The sequence below is a fragment of the Poecile atricapillus genome, chromosome Z, assembly GCF_030490865.1.
Source record: "Poecile atricapillus isolate bPoeAtr1 chromosome Z, bPoeAtr1.hap1, whole genome shotgun sequence".
Lineage (NCBI taxonomy): Eukaryota > Metazoa > Chordata > Aves > Passeriformes > Paridae > Poecile > Poecile atricapillus.
In genome coordinates, this window is record NC_081289.1 from 144843311 (window position 1) to 144860907 (window position 17597).

The 17597-nt window shown below is 38.8% G+C and overlaps 1 protein-coding gene across 5 annotated transcripts in view; it reads left to right on the forward strand.

The window, feature by feature from the left end:
- Window positions 1–17597, forward strand: part of DYM (dymeclin) — a 211596-nt gene that overhangs the window by 1252 nt on the left and 192747 nt on the right. For all 5 annotated transcript variants that reach the window (XM_058827192.1, XM_058827194.1, XM_058827193.1 and 2 more), the window contains exon 2: window positions 10024–10206. In XM_058827192.1, the coding sequence (XP_058683175.1) occupies window positions 10067–10206 (140 nt within the window). In that variant the 5' untranslated portion in view covers window positions 10024–10066. The remainder of the gene's footprint in view (window positions 1–10023; window positions 10207–17597) is intronic.

Genomic DNA, 17597 nt, shown 5'->3' on the forward strand with positions numbered 1-17597 from the left:
CCTGCTGTCATTTCCATGGGCTGTTTTCTCTTTCCACTGCTGCTGCATCAGCAGAGGCCCATGGACAGCCCGGGGGATGATGGACCCAGCTCAGCACTGTCACCTGGCTGAAGAGTCCCTCAGCTCCTTCTCTTACAGTCCCTTGCTGATGTTTTGCCAGCAGAGTTTCTAATCCTTCGTATTTCCTGCTAAATCAGTAAAAAAAGTACTTACAGCAAATTACTGCCAAACTCAGATGGATCTGGTGCTTCCTTCTAGTGAATTTATCAGTTTAAGAGGAAGATTCTGAGATCATAGAATCCCAGAGTAGTTTGGGTGGGAAAGGCCCTTAGGAGTCAGGCAGTGCTACCCCCTGCCATGGGCAGGGACACCTTCCAGTGTCCCAGGCTGCTCCAAGCCCTGTCCAGCCTGGCCTTGGACACTGCAGGGATCCAGGGCCAGCCCCAGCTGCTCTGGGCACCCTGTGCCAGGGCCTGCCCACCCTCCCAGCCAGCAATTCCTTCCCAGTATCTAATCCAAGTCTGTCTTCTGGCATTTTCTGACATGCTGTGTTTTTAAGATGTTTTTAACAGGCTGATGACTGACAAAAGTCACTAAAAGCAAGAAATCCTGTTTGATAGCTGCTGAACTGGTGCCATAGTAGATGATTAATGTTTTTAACAGTATTTTTCAAAGTGTATTCTCTGTAGAAAGTCGATTGCACCTTGAAATAATCCCACACTCTGGGAAGTATAATTTAATTTGCAGTAGATCCTGAAGATAGGGAATATAAATCATGATACGTAATATAGCATAAAATTAGTACACATACAGAGCAGATTTCTCTTTCTGCATAACATGCCTTTTTATGCTGTAGTTAGGTCTTCAGCTGTCAGAAACTTCAAAAACAGATAGAAAGAATCCTGTTGCAAAAGAATAGTTAATGCCCAAATGTGGAAGAGCACAGATACCAAAATAGTTGTATAAGCTTTGAAATATGGCAACATATACCAATATTGAAAGAAATGCAGACCTTTTAATGAACATCCGAGCATCTGTTTGAAGCTTAAATGGTGTTTGAATTATCTTTTTGAAACATTACTTTGGCCTTTAGGCAAGTGTTACTTATGTCTGATAGTGAAATAGGGGGGAAACGCTTGTGTGTAACAGTGATCTTAACATTCCTTCCATATAGGAGCTGCTTGATTTATTAAATCAGGCTAGGTTTAGTCTGACTTGTGTCATATCCAACCCATCTGCCCATCTCAATTATGATAGAAACATTGAATTACGATAAATTGATTTTTTAGGAAGGTATACTGAGTGGTTTTTTTGAAAAATAGAGGGAAGGGACAAAGTAATCGAAGCATTCTCACATTGAACAAAATTTCCAACACTACAATTTATCACAGATTATCAGGGAGTTGGTGTAAAACTGTTTTTGAAAACCATTGCCGTATTTGTGGTAACAAAAGTCTCTTTTTGGCCACTGGAAGAAGATATGATCAAACCAGCAGTGTTGGTTCTGATGTGCTGTATGTTTTTAATCTGTGAAGGTAGGTCTCAGTATGAGTATATATGAGCATATTCTTGATTTGTCTTTTTTTTAAGCTCCATATCCCTTTGATATTCTTGTTTAAAGTTCAGTTTGTTGTTCTCATTTTATAGTTCCAGCACACCTGTCCTGGCTGGCAGCAGGAACCTCACTGGTGAGAGCAAACAAAACCTTTACAGAAATACCTGCCCACTGCAGAGAGCGGAGATAGTATTTGAATTTTCACTTCTTGAAACTTTTGAAAAATGTGTTATTTACCTGTAGTAGTTTTGTAACAGGTGTAGAGCCTTTTACACAGAAATTACAAGGTGTGCTTGACCCAGCCTTCTTCTTTTCTGACAGTGTTTACTAATTGGATTAAAGAATTTATTTCCGCATGTACTCCAAAAAACAGTAGCTGTGTTTGAGTGCTGACCTTTTCTTGGGGTGTTGGAATGTAAGAGTAAGGATAGAGGTACCTTTTTTCATAATTAAATTTTTTCATAATTGCCTCCACACCACCTCTCCTCTCCTCTCCTCTCCTCTCTTCTCCTTTGTGACAGATGTTTGTAAAATTGATGCTGTCATTTTGCTCAGATTGGTAGGCTTCGTGCAGTACTTATTTCATGACGTATTACGTAGGAATTTCAACAGAAAAGTGATCTTTATAGTTTTTGTAGCTTTAAATTTAAACTCTTGACAAATTTTATACATAGAGAAGCTTTTGAGCTTCAGGGAGATTTGGCCACAAGTATCATGTTTTAGTATGGGAGTGTAACTGCCAGTACTAGAAATGAATGAAATTGAAGACTCCCTAATTGATCTTGTGGGATTTTGTATTAATGGAGATTATAGTAATATATAGTATATAATATAGTAATATAATATTATATTTATGTATTATAGAGATATGCTTTGTTGCATAAATTGCTTTGTAAACTGGACAAAGAGGTCTTTAAATTCTACAAATGCTTATTTAACTGTAAAAGTTAAATAGGAGCTCTCTGAACTTCTTAACAGGAAGGTATTTTACATGCAGGATTCAGCAAAAGCTTCCTCAAGAGGTTTGACATGGAACTACTGCCCTGCCCTGACTGAATATGGTGACTGAGGGGATAGAGGATATGCAGATTAGTTGTGTCACTAATGGGTATGTGTTAATGGAAAGGCCAATCCATGTTGGCTGGAAATACTATAATTTTGGGGTTTAGGTTGCCACAAGCCTTGATTTGCTTATTGGTGTTTGGTCCATCACATAACATTTAATATTTTTTAGAGCACTCTGTATCAGAAGTTTCTCTTGTGAGGCAAAAGGTTGGAATGGCATCTTTGTGTAAATTATTTTTGATCCCTTATAACTTTAGAGAAGATCAATTTGAGCAAGGTTGTTTTTGACCCCCTGTGAGTCCGTAATTCCAATTCAGGAGACAGCTTTGAAGACTACCTCTGAAGGTGACTAGTTGTTCATTTGAAGTAAGGTATATTGAGATTAGTAAGTGAGCATCTGCTTATCAAAATTATTAGATTTTGTGATCAGAAATTAACAGAGTGGATCACCAGTAACATGGAATTTAAGAGATTATAGAGCGTATGAAAATGTATTAGTTTCCTGAGGTGGTGCTGAGAAACACAATCAGGACATCTCAGTCTGATTTATGGAATTTAGGTTTTCATTTTTCTGTCATCTCCTTTCAGAACACTCTATTAGAATGTGACAAACTGTGTAGGGTGAGCTGTCAAAGACAATAGCATCCCTTGTTGAGCAGCTTGGGGAAGCACCACAGCATCCGGGCTCACTCACATCTGAATTCTTCTGCTTGAAATGCTCTGCCTCATCATGAAGGTTTTGAAAAATCCCTTTCAGTTGTGAGCAGAACAACTGTCCCGTAGGTGGGACATGAAGGAAGCAGATTGTGCTCTTCAGAATTAGGCTTTTATTGATGACTGACTCCCACGAAAATGTTGTGGAAAGGGAACCAGAGTTGAAAACACAGCATCATCACTCGTTTTTTCAGCTGCTTGCCTTCCCTGTGAGAGGCCTTCTTTGCCTGCAGTAAATCTATCAAGATTAATCACTTCTGCTATGTGCAAGACTCTTAAGGCTTCAGTGGAACCCAGAAGGACCATACTTATGTCACTGCACTGCTGCTCAGTTCAGGTTCTTTACTGTGGAAGGGGAAGGCACTAGAATGGAGCAGTAGAACCAAAGAGATGCTGTATTTGTTCATCCAGCTGAGTAAACAGTGAGCAAGTCAGATAATTTATGTTGAGAGCTGCCTAAAGACTTCAAGATGGTTTTTTTTGGTATTGTTCTTGTTTTTAGGCATTGTGAGGACCACTTCATAATTCTGTTGCATTTCATACTGCCATCCAAAAGTGCTTCTGGCCTGATGTACTGAGCTTTGCAGGAAGGTGTTTTGGTACCTGGTGAATAGTTAGTGTGCTGGGCAGCTGCAAAGGTAGGTTAGAGGGTTGTATCAAGATAGCCAGTGACAGTACTACTGACAGTAGCCATCAAACCTGTCAGTGTCTGAAAAATAGTGGGTAGAGGAAAAACACAGAGTTATCTAGAAAGCTATGAGAGATGGTATTGGCCCCCAAGCTGCAAAGATAGACCCCGTCATGGTCAACCAGGTTCTTTAAAAGAGTACCTGTGTTTTTCACAAAAGCAGCTGGCCTATCTGCTACTTCTCACAAAACTGTGTTTTTTGTGTTTTTGGTGAGTTTTTTCCTGGGGAGGAGGTGTGTGTCTGAACATTTTCAGCATGTAAAAGAAAAAGGGGTGCATAAAGGGAACTGAAGAAAGGAGTGAAAGGAGGGGTTGCAAAAAAGGCAGTAGAAAAGGGGGGGAAAATTACAAATCAGTGTAAAGTGAGCAGAAACAGTTGTTCCTGCGTAACTCATTAACTTAAAAACAGTAGGAAACTTTCTTTATTGGTCACGAAGGATGCACTTATTCCACTCAGAAATCTCCCAGGCTGCTTGGTTGTGGCTAACTGGAGTATCAGAGAAGATGAACTTTAAATAGTGGTTTGATAGTGTTTGAAGATTGCTAAGCATTAAGTTGTAGCTGGAATATTCTGAATCATTAACATGCTTTAAAAAGAAAGACTATTTCAATATTCTTCTCTGATTTCAAATGGCAAAAATTCCTAAAGTCTGAGGGTTGTAAAGATTTTTTTCCTGAAGATCCCTTTTATTGCCATGAATTGTTACTGCTGGGTATTTCTGCATGATGAGTTTTGCTTAGCAGAATCTTACCAATTAAATTGGTAAAACCAAAATTCTTACAGTTTTGTACCTCTTTGTATGAAAATTTGTGAATGATCTCCAAGTATGAAATATTTGCATAACTGCTTTTTGTCTTTGTAGAAAGATAAAATGTAATTTCTTGGGGGTTTTTATTTCCAGCCTTTATAATAGCACCAAAACTTCCCCAAAACAATTTCCCAGGCAGTGCAGGTAAATAAGCACTTGACAAGCCTGAAAAGCTGCAACGTTGCTCAGAGAAGTTGTGGCTGACCTATCTGTGAAAGTTTTCCAGGCCAGGTTGGATGGGGTTTGGAGCAACCTGGGCTAGTGGAAGATGTCCCTGCCCTTGAGAGGGTTGGATGGGATGTCCTTTAAAGGTCCTTTCCAACCCAAACCATTCTATGAATTTATGAAATATTACTGTAACATGAGTGAATAGTTAGAATTCATATACATTGTGCAGACAGTAAAATTCAAATATTGGTGCTGAACAATACATACTGTTAATCTAACTTCTTTGTTGTCTGTTGTATGGAGAATTATCTGTAAATATATTGTAGCAGTCTCATAACTCTGTGGTAAGATTTATGTTAGGATTTTGTGTGATGCTTTAATGTCTTATTGTAAAAGATGGTCTGAAACCTGCAGTTCTTGGATACCAATAGGAATCAGCCAAAAACCTCAGTGCAGTGCTTTGGTAATACTGAATGGGTAGCATCACATCTCATGTTGTCATCTTTATAGTGATTGTGGCTGCTTTGCTTGGAAGGAAAAGGATGTCCATTTGCTTAAGTTTATAAAGCTGCAAACTCTAAAGGTAACCAGAGTCCTGCTATGTATAGAAATGAAATTTTTGTTAGGTTTTAAAATGTTTTCAGAATTTTCATGTGGTTGTGTTAAAGACTCAGCCTAGCGACTAGATCTCAGATGACATTGTAAGATCATGTGCATGACTATCTCAAGTTCTTAACACTTTAAAGCAGTCATTTAAAAAAAAAATCCCACAGCTAAAGGTAATCTATATTATTCAAGATGTCTGCAGACATCTTGGCAAGCACAGTTTTGGAAGGGGGTAGCTGGCTGTACTGGACAGATAAAATTGCAGCATTAGCAATTAAGTTGTGAGACCAGTAGGAGATATAATCCTGAAAGGAGCTCTTAATTCCTTGTCTAAAATTACTTAAATAGAAGATATACAGAATTTGATAAGTTTTTTCCAAGGTCAACAGTACACTTCTGTACCTTGAATTATACTCAGGAGCTCATACATGGCATCTATGTATTGCTGACTTGCTTTTAACTTTCCTTCAGAGGAAAAAATATATTCTTGTAAGCCTTGTTAATAATTAATACTAAACTCTTCTAGAAGATACAGTAAACGTGGGATTTATACCTATCCCTAGTAATTTAAGATTGGAATGAGTCCTGATGTACAAAACAAACTCCCTTGTGCGGCTCTAAAGCGTCTACTGCTGCATCATGGAACCAAGTTCTGGGACTAAACAGATGCTGGATTTAATAGAGAGTATGACTTGTAGACTGGGTTATGATTCTTTAGGGGTGTAATAATACTGAGTTAAACTAAATGAGTTGGTAATAGGTTGTATCTGGTTTGTTTGGGTTTTTTTTTTTTGGTGGGGGATGTGGCAAGTATGTAGATTGGCTTTTTGTAAAATCTTATTTTAATGAACCATGCATTTATTTATTTAGTGTACTTCAAGGGGAAGGAAATTGGATTTCATTGGTAATTTACTGCTAGAGTAAGGACTGACTTTCCTGGAGTGAAAGGGAATTTCCTGTAATTTGGTATTTCTTGGGGCTGTCCCACTTCAGCATGTGAGGAAGCAGAAGCTGTTTAACCTTGTCTTTTGCAATTTCTTTGGGATCCCCTGGAGGGGCCTTTCTGTGCAGTGGGGGCTGTTATGAAATTCAAGTGTAGGAGAAATCATGGATAAATAAATAAATGTTTTAAATACTGCTTAAAGCATACTGTCATAAATGTGTTCCAAGTATTGACAAGGACTTGAACCTCTACTGTCTTAACCAGCATACAGGCACAGAGGCAGTGCCTCTTAATCAAAAGCAGTGTGGACATTTAAGCTGTTACGTATTTTATTTGAACGATCTTTTCAGCTAAAGGCAGCTGTTTCTTAAACATTTGATAGCATGTCTGAAAATTATTTAAGGTGGTAACTGCCATTTAGTATTATTTAATAGCAGCTGTCACAGGAATGTCTTTGAGATCATGACTAGCATGTAATCAGCTAAGTTAAAGCATTGAGGTTAATCTGTTACTGTTGTTAAAATGCCTGGAAATTAAACGTTGTGGGTTTTTTCTATTTTCAATTATTTTTAGACATTTTTCCAGTAGGATAATCATGAACTCTGAAGGAAAGACTTGTTTCCTTGGTCACTTGATGGCTGGAGTTCCTTAGAAATGTCTTGTTTTATGTAAAACAGGGTCTGTGGTTACATTGTAGGAGCTGAAGGTGCTTAGGCTGCATCATGAAGTCATTGCAGAGCACTTCATCAAGTTTTGAGATAACACAACTTCCTGATGGAAGGAGTTAGCTTTGTGTGTCTGTAACAGTAGTCATCTATGGGAAGGATCAGTAGAACTTGCTGAGATTTTTACTTCAGAAGGGTGTAGTGAGTGTAACGTACTTAGGAGAGGAAAGAGGCCACCTGGGGTATAAGAGAGAGAAAAAATATGTGTTTGTTTGATTGTTCCAAGATTTGTTGGCTCTTGAATGAGTGGAAGTCAAAGCTCGCCAAGTCCCCTTATCTGCAAACTACTATCAGGTATTTAAATCTCAAATTAGCAGGCAGATTATTTTGACAGGTCTGGATGACATGATTTTTTTTTTTTCATTTAGAGAAGAAAGTAATCAACCAGTGCCTTATTTTTCTGTTGCTTTGGGGAAGGTCTGAGGAGTGAAACATTTTCTCTGCAGTTTGGAAGGAGCCAGCTGGGCGTCAGGGCTGTAGGGCTCACAAAGGGCTCCATAGCTTGTCATGTTGCTTGGGAGAGTGGCTGTAGCCGTGGGACTGGGCATATTCTTGACCACAGTGATTTCACACTGACTGAAAACAGACAATAAAATTTTGCTAAGACTTGCTGTTAAAGCCTTCTTTGTTTTAGATTTTATCTTAATGGTATCGAACCTGCTGTCATGCCATAGGAAATTTGGAAAGCAAGCATGACTCCTTTTCAAGAATTAGCATGAAACCTGTTCTAGCTGCTGTCATATTTCTGGGAAAGTGGTATAAATGTGAGGGGCTTTGGGAGCTGCAGGGAGCTGTAAGAGTAGCTTGTAAATAGAGGATATGGTGACTCATCTTAGGAGAACAGGCTAAGAATTTTGGGCAGTCAGTTTTTTGTCAGTGCTCTGGCATGAAGAACTCAAGAGTTCCAGGTGAAGGTGGAGGGATTTGAGGGCAGGGCTCCAGCTGCCTCTTGGTTCTCTTCACCATTAGTTGTTTGTCTTGGAGCAAGTGAGCTGGAAAACATGAGCAGAGAATGGGAACTTGAAGCAGACAGACTAGACTTGTCTTTCCTCCAAGAAATAAAGGTTTAAATGTAGGGCCTTTAAGTCATTTAAAGGCACAGGGACAGGGCTTGAATCAAAAATATAGGTCCAGAGCCAACAGAATCATTGTTGGCTTTTGCAGTAGTTGAACATGTTGCAAACACATCAGGTTGGACAGGGCTTGGAGCAACCTGGTTCGGTGCAAGGTGTCTGTGCCTGTAGAGTCTCCTACAAATAAAATTTAGAAACTAATTTAGAAAAGAATCGCCAATTAACTTTTTTTTTTTTTTGGGGGGGGGGTAGGATTTCACATTTTAAAGGTCTCTTCATTACTTCATATATTTTATATTCTGCACTATGACTGTGCTGTCTTTGTTGTTTTGACAGATTTGGGAACTATGCAGTTGCTCTAAATCTCAAATACTAATTTTTCAGAGAACTTCCACTATGGCTGCTAAGGTTGCAGCTTTTTGTTGCATCTCTTGTTTGTTTTTAGTAAGCTTTCTTCATATTTACACAGTTCTTTATTAATACTAACTGCTATTAGAAGTGTCTTTTCTGAAAGTAATTGCTTCAGGAAGTTGATGAGTTCGAGCTGATCGGCACCATAGTGATTCTTGTGCTTTATATCTTGTATCTGATACTTTGTATCTGTACCTTTGTAGAAACCAAGGGGAAAGTTCCTACTGGGTGGTAGCTTACAGCTTCTGATACAGCTGTGCCTGTTCTTATGTCTTATGCCAGCTCAGGAGTGAGTGTTTAGGTTACAGTAAATATTCCACAACACTTTTATCTTGATGGGGGTGCCTTTTTTTCATACGAACTTTTAAACCTATCAGTCACAATTATTTTGTATTTTTGTATTTTCCACCAAAAGGTGGAAGTTTATTGAAGTTGATGCCCTGGAAAGATGTGAGGTCAATGACTGTGACACACAGTCAATAGCATTGTGGTGGTTCTCCTTCTTTAATTAAATACTTCATAAAAATGAGAAACAGCATGAAGAATTTAAAGCTTCTCATTCTTCACACAGATCAAGTACAACACATATAGTAAGAGGGTTTGGAGTGCCAGCTTCTGCAGTGTTCCATCAAAAAGCAGTTGTATTTCTGATTAGTTCATTTTATGGCTTTTTCCCATTGAAGTAGTTGTCTGGAAGGAACGACATTATTTTACACAGGTCAGGAGATTCATGTATGGTCAGTAGTACCTTTGCTTGCTTGATAACAGCATGATAAGAGCTGTGCTTACTCTGGAAAGGCAGGAACTTTAAAGGTGTAGATCATTGGTGGCACACAGGAATTACCTGCATCCTTACAGAAGGAGTAATTTTCTATCTGTACATGTTCAGTTTGAAAACACATTTCTGAATAGTATGTCAGCTTGACACCCCCATTAAAATGGTGAATTCTATGTAATTTTCCCCACTGCTAGCAGCCTTGTTACTGATAAAACTGTGCTGCAGTGTTCTTGCTGAGTATAATTTATTAAAATGAGATGATGACTGAAGCAATAGCACAGAAACTTGTATCTTTCTTGATCAAAGATGTTGTTGTCCAGTTTATTGAAAGGAAATCTTTCTAATATATTCCTGTGTGCCTGATTTCTACATCTCAGTAATTTTTCAAGGAGTTCTAAAGCATTTCTGATGGCTAGCTCAAGGTCTGCATATTCCTTATTTGTGCAAAAGACTTAAAATATTTTTCTTCTTTTTTTTTTTCCTCAAAGGAATGAAAATTTAGAAGGACCCTTCATTTGCCAAATAAAGAAGATGGGAGCAAATAGCAGCAGCATCAGTGAGCTTCCAGAAAATGAGTACTTACAGAAACTGTCAGGATCAGAGCCCATCTCTGAGAATGACCCATTCTGGAATCAGCTTCTGTCTTTTAGCTTCACTACTCCAACTAACAGGTAAGAGGGTGTTGAAGAGTTGGCTTTGATAACATGTTTGTAGAAGTGACCAGTCTGAAAGCAATGGTTATGTTAGTTAATGCTGTTTTAGGTAGCAGAGGAATAAGTGCCTGTGTAAAATAGACTGTTATTTCTAAGTTTGGAAGCATTTTCCACCACCTCAGCCATTCCTGTGGGTTTCTTTCTTCTTCATAATAGCTGTAATTACTATTCATTCTCCTGGTAAAGATCAGAAATAGGGTCCATAGTGTTGGGGGGAACTTTTTTCCTTGTTGTTTTAGGAAGCTTTCTTTTCCTTTGTATAGCATTTGGGTTGACTGGATTTGTTGAAGATTCCAACATTTGATGTTTCCTCTCAATTTAGAGTGAATTGTACTTCTTGCATGATTTAATTGTAGGTTAACTTTTGAGTTGCTTAGTCTGTATGGCTTTTTTTTCACCCTCTTTGCATTTTAAAAAGAAATTTTGTGTGTATTCTCCATAAAGATATTTCCTAAGTACCTAAAATTCAAACTTTGGATGTCTTTTCATTCCAGGACATGGTGTGGGTATAAATAAAATCACTGTTTTTTAGAGGATCCATAGCACATCTCCTGAGGTAGAGAATTTAAGTTCCTGTAGCTTCTATTAACCCAACTCCATTGCTAAATTCCTTGGCCTGTGTGTTAATTATCGGTCTTACAAGAACAATCTGATATTAATACCTTAAGGTGTTACTTAAGCTATTTTTACAGTTTTCAGCATAAAACTGGTGCTTCTCTGCAAGTGAAAGTTCAGGCAACTGGAATGGAAAATGGTTAAGGAAAATAAACTGGGAGGCATTTACTTGGTGCTATTTTTGAAAAGAGTGAAGAGGAGGAAGTATTTTTGCTTCTATCTGGAGAGAATAGCCAGAGGTTAGGAAGAGGGGATGGTGTTGTGGGGGGCTGTAAAGCTGGTAGAGAGCAGTACAGAATTGGGAGGTGTGAGCTAGCAGTTGTTTTTCCTCTAACATCCCTGAAGACAAGAATTATTTACAGCCAATCCATGACTAATGAGATTGACAGTATTCTAAGAACTTACATAATACTCTGGTTTTTGTATTTTTTTAAGGTGATTAATTACAAATAAAACCTCACCGATTTTTTTTGGTTCTATTTTTCTTCATTCCCCCAGGAAAGTTAAGGAGTTTTTCTAAGCTTGTTTTGCAGCTTTTTTATGCCTGCTTCATAGAATTCAGATCCAGTGCAGAATTAATTTTCTAAAAAAGCATCCCCCAAATCAACAAAGCAAAAACCCTACCAAACGAAAAACCCTCAAGCAAGAAACATAGTTAAAAAGACAAGCAGTCCAATAAAATGATCCGAATGCAGGTTGAAAACTTTAATTAGTTGAACACCAGATGGTGCTCTTGCCTGGGAGCTAGAGAAATATTTTCAGAAGCATCTTTTCTGCAGCTTAGTATTGGAAGGAAACAGAAATTTCGCATTTAGTTGCATCTACCTGAGACAGCCATTGCAAGTGAAATTGGATGATGTTGGCTGCACAGCACCCTCAGCATTTGTCTATATCAGATAACCTTGCCTTCAGGAATAGAACAATAGAGGTCAGTGTCAATTTCTGAGATTGAAATCTTCCAAATTACCAAGTTAACTCTTTTTTTAATGAGGCTTAAGTGGCAGGAGCAGGATGCTAGTTTGTGATTTGTGGAAAGGAGCCAGTTTTCACCTGTCATAAAGGACAGAGTTCTGCAGTTTTCTTTTCTTTTTCAATTCACTTTTCCCAGTTGTCTGTTGCAAAACTGGTGTCTGTTGCAAAACTGGTGGCTGTTTGCAAGTGTTATTTGGAACTGTATAAGTTTTGTGATGTTTTTTTTCTGGAGGCAGTTGGTGATACTTCAGAGTAAAAGATCTATCTAAAGAGGGCTGTCTTCTCTGGATGCTGCTTTGGACATAATTCTGTTCTACATAAGTCAGTATCATAGGGGAGGAGGCAAAGAAAAACATTACAAGAGAAGGTGATAGAAAAATTAATGTTGGTAGGGAAAGCAATCATCCAAACCCAAATTAACCAAGCAAAAACTAAAAAGGTGGAGAAGTGATAGAGCTAGGGTAGATTTACTCCTTTCAGCAACAGATGCCCAGCAAATTTACCTTGTTGTCAGGTAAGCCATAGCAAGGAAACAGTTTCTGCAAGGAAGGCTTCCAAGGGAAATCTGAATCAGTGAGTTTAAGTAAGTTTGTGGGGTTTTTAACTGCTTTCCATGTATGCTTTTTCTAATTAGGAACTTGTGACTAGTGCTTTGCTTTACAGAAGCTGTTCCATGTTAGTTCAGGTACTGTAGATCCCAGGTGTCAAATGTAGCTGGACCTTCTGTGGAACAGTAGTCTTTGTGCCTTGGCTTGAGAGATGGAGAATTACTGTCTTTCTGCTCTGAGAAAAATGAAGACATGATACCAGATCTTAAAATAGCACCACTTTTTGTGCTCTGCTGTCTTCATTTTCATATGCTTTGTGTGTCTTGGCACTTTGTATTCCTTTATTTGTCCTTATTTTGCTTTTCTTTCTTTCCCCTTTCAGTTTGGTTGATCTCTTTGTCCTTTTATCCATGTCTCATCTTCGTGGTTCTCCCTTTTGTTTTTTTTCCTGACTTCTACCTGACTGAATGTGTTAATCTCTCTTTTTCTGGTTCCATGCAAAATTGTTTAGCATTGCTCATTTTCTCAGCCGTGCCTTCTTTAATAGGTTTTATTTTTTCATTCCTGTTGACTTTTTGGTCTGTTTCTGTGAAAACCACAAGGTAGTTTTCTATAGGGAATAAAGTTTGCCAAGTGCCCGTGCTGCCAACTGCAAAGTCGCTGTATCTCTTATCAGCAACATTGATGTAAGATGCTGCTGCCCTTTCACTATCTCTTCCAGTGTTTATTTTGTTCTTCTGTGGGTTTAATCAGGAACTAATCTATCTGGAAAACACAGCAGAAGTGTTTATTTTTTCAGCCAAGATAATTCCCTATGGTGATTCATAGTTTGGCACCACAAAACAATTCTGGCATGATGAGGGATTGATTTTTTGGGGCACAGCAGCCTGTTGAGCTAAAAGGTGGGATTGCTTAAACCTGCTGTGCCATCCAAAAATGAACAGGAGAGTGTGTGGACAAAGCAGAGCTGCCTGCAAGGAGTCTAATATTCTGCCTTTCTGGGCTGCTTATTCTTCCTCACATACTGTTGATTTTCTTAATAATTAGGCAAATATTAAGAGGGAATATCAGCTGTCAGTAATCAGAAATGAGCTGGTTTGTCTATATCAGATAACCTTGCATCCCTGCTCACTGCCTGCGACTCCCCTGCCATGAGTGAATAGTAACAGCCAGAACCAGCCTGGGTATCTGGCAGGTAAAGAAAGCCACCAGGGCCTTTCACAGTCTAGGAGTGGGAGTAGATAAGTGGTGCAGACATAAATGACAGTCAGAGGAGCAGCTTCCAGCAGTTTAGTTTTAGGTTGCCTCATGGTTTTCACTGTAAAAGGTTTATTGTGATATCCTCTTCCATAAAGCAAATTATACGTGCTAAGCAGGTACTGTTGAAATGTCTGCTGAGACATTTCTGGTTTCAGCCATCAGGAAAGTACTTGATATGCAAATTTCATACTCCTTCATGCTATTTTTTTTTTTCTTCATGGGTCCTTATTTGTTGCACTAAAGGGACTTGTGGGAGCTGAATTAAAATTGTATAAAACCACTTAAATCTGCCACTTTTATACTTTAGGTGACTGACCTATCAATCCAATAGTGTTTGGATATTGGAAAAATTAAATACAGATTTTCTGGATGATTTTTTTACTTATTGTCAGGATTAAGAGCTATGAGGTTTGCTTTGGAGTGTTAGCTCCCAGTCTAGTCAGACTCTGTGTTTGTCTGGCTTTTCTGTGATTTGCTACCAAGAATGCAACCTCCTCCTTAGTGGTGGTATTAGTTACAATTATTTTCTGATGGAAAACTTGAAGTTAACTAAAGCAGAACTTGCTGAAAATCATGTGCTTAATATTTACTGTTCTGCTTTGTTCCTTCCTGAGAGTTATTAATGAGTTGCTGATACAAGAATAATGCGCGTGGGCCTTTAATGGAAAGACATAAAAATGAGAAGCTTTTATGTTGCCTTAACATGGTACATTTTTCAAATGGTACAATAAATCATATGCTGCCTTATATTCTTTGATGTCTGTCCTCCAACTAGTCCATTAAAATCAGCATTCCCCCAGTATGAATTTAGTAAATGGGCTGGTTCTTCTGTTTTGTGTTCAGTGGCAAAGAAAAAAGGTCTTTTCAGGAAAAACTGTCAGGAAATCTACTTGATTTGGTTTTTCCCCCTCCTTTTTTAGAGGAGTACTTGTCTGCTTTGGCTTGGATCTTTTTCTTACCATACTAAGGGCAGGTGTTGTGATGTGAGTATGTTTATAATTGCAGCTTTTGGCCAATTATGCTTTCTCTTGTTATGTGGAGATACTTTAACAGAAGCCACTGCAACTTTGAAACATGTTGTGGTTCTGTTGAAAGAAAAGCAGATAAAACCATGTTCTTCAAAGTTGACTGCTGTCAGGAAACAACCTTCACTGTCTTAATAGTTATGTTTTTGCGGAAGGCTGATTGTTATAAAGTAAGGCAGCTGAATTCAACCATTTAAAAATAATCTTATTTGTAATGCCACTGTTTCTTTTTTTTTTCCTTTTTCTTTTTTCCCCCATCCTCTTATTTTTGGAAGTAATATTTTTTACAATATGTGCCAGAAAGCTGACTACAGAATCCTTCTTTTTGTTCATAAGAAGCCAGAAGTAAAAATCTTCAGTCAGTGAAAATGATGACATTTTATTGATTAATAGACTGCTCAAATTGCCATTCTTTCCCACTTTTACTGAAAAGAGGTTTTCTTACAGAAAACTAACTTCCTGATGAAGAAACTCTTTGGACTATGATGAGTGATTGCAGACACAAAGTTACTAAATCCCAATGAAATAATGATTATCCTTGATTATTCTTTACTTTCACCACTGATATGTAATAGCTGCTGTCACACAGATGCTGCCTGTGTATAGAGCAGTTTTTAGTGACAATTGGTATGCAAAGTATTCTTACTAAATGGTGTTAAGATGTTACAGAAAATAATCACTGCCACTGTAAAACCTCTCCTGTTTGGATACCTTTAAAATAAACAAAGACAAACCAATTTTCTATAAACATGGCTGTGCTGTCAAGGAAGCAAATTTCACTATTATTAATTTTAGTTTTGCTGAGATTTGTGGACTTAGCTTCTACATAAAAGAAAAGCAAATAAAATAATTTCTTTTTTTTATCAAGTACTTTGAAAATACTGGACATCAGATCACAGAATGGGGGAGGAACTCCTGTGAAGCCTGGAATTTTTTTCTCTAAAGTGTGTGGGAAGCAACCACGCACCTTACAAATTTGCTTGTGTCCAAGTGAGCCAGTAAAGTCCCTATAGTTAAGAATATTCTGCTTTGAATCTATTCTATTTGCCCATATGTTGACAGCCTATTTGAATCCCCACATCAGGTGATACCTTTTGTTAGTTTCTTGGAAAACTGTAGAACTGGTGAATATGTAAATATGTACTGCTCCCTGAAAGCAAGGTGGTTCAGTGCAGGTTGTGCCAGTTGAAGTACATGTGTAAACTCACCCAGGTCACTGTGATCGTGCTGTTAAAGGTCCGTGGCTTGAAGCTGGTGTCACAGAAGCTCAGAACAGTTTGAGTTGGAAGGGATCTTAAAAATCATCCTATTCCACATCCCTGCCACGGGCAAGGACACCTTCCACTATGCCAGGTTGCTCCAAGCCCTGTCCAGCCTGGCCTTGGACACTTCCAGGAATGGGACAGCCACAGCTCCTGTGAGGGCCCCACGACCCCCAGAGTTTGTTCCATATGTGTGTCACCAGTTTCCATAGAGGTGTCTTGTCCAGGACAGAGCTTCCTGGATGTTACTGGAGTTCCTGGGTTCCTTCTGCTGATGCCCAGCACAGCCATCAAGCAGCAGGCAGAGTTGACTTTCCATACTTACTGCCTGTTTATTACTAGCAATAGATAGTCTGTTGCATGTTGTGAACACACCAAATGTTCCTCATAGAGCAGGGAATATTTTACACTTCATCCTTAACAACTGTTCTTTACTTTTATGTGTTCTATCCCATGTCCCCAGGTGCCACACCCACACACCTTTTAAATCCCTCCTGTGATGGCATCTCCACCACTGCCCTGGGCAGTTCTTCTAGGGCTGGACAGCCCATTCCAAGAAGACATTTTCCTAAATATCCAATCTGAGCCTCCCCTGGCCCAGCCTGAAGCCGTTCCCTCTCCTCCTGTCCCTGTTCCCTGGCTGGGAGTTGTGCAGAGCCACAGGGGCCCGCCTGAGCCTCCTTTTCTCCAGGCTGAGCCCCTTTCCCAGCTCCCTCAGCCACTCCTCATCAGGCTTGTGCTCCAGACATGTATTTGACAGGTGTTTGACAGCAGGGTAGTCTATATTCCTCAGGTAAGGGTTTTCAGAGAGAATTTGCACTTTTGTGATCACTACAGTGAAGGAGTTTAACTTGATCAGTCCTTGCTCTTGTTAGAGCTGAAATACAATTCAGGTACTTATTAGCAGTGTTCTGTGTGGCTTAATTAAAGGACAGATGTTTCAGTGTTGAGTTTCCATTCTTATGTTCATTCATTAACCAGATGTAATTTTTACAGGACTGTAGAGAAAAGTCGGTTGTACCGTTTCTTTTGTGCCACCTTGTGAATCTTGACTCTGGCATCTTCTACCCAAATCTTAATGTAATTTACCTTCTGTCTCTTCGCAAGAAAGTCCCCTGACAGCTTTTTCCATGTCTCTCACTTCTCTTTCTTGCCCAGGAATCAAAGGAAAGTCACTGCTAAGTTTGGCCCAAGATACTTAGGAATGAGCTGCTGTATTTGTACTCCTCCATGATATTGTCTCCATGAATCCATCCTTGGGGATGGAACGGTACTGAGTATTTTAATGGTGTGTGTCTATTGGGGTGATATTTCTGCTCTGATTCCCCCTCACTAGGTGTTTCTTTTGAGTGAACTGAAATTTTGCAGTAGCTGTTACCTAGTCTTGAGTGTGGAAAAACTCACTTTTGTGTTCATGTTGTATGAATAAGAGGCAGTGGGCTGTAGTTAATTTTTAAGCGTTAAACTTCTCTTTAGTATGAAAAAGAATTACTTGAGTGTTAAAAGCTTTGCTGAAGATCTGAAAGCCTTGCTTGCTTTGTCACTGGTTTTGATCCTCGCAACTTGTAGAAATTAAACAACTCTGCGGAATTTTTTTGAGGACTTTGTGTGGGTTTTAATAACTCAAAGAGAAGGAAAAAAAAACTGTAAGAATGCTATACTTTGAA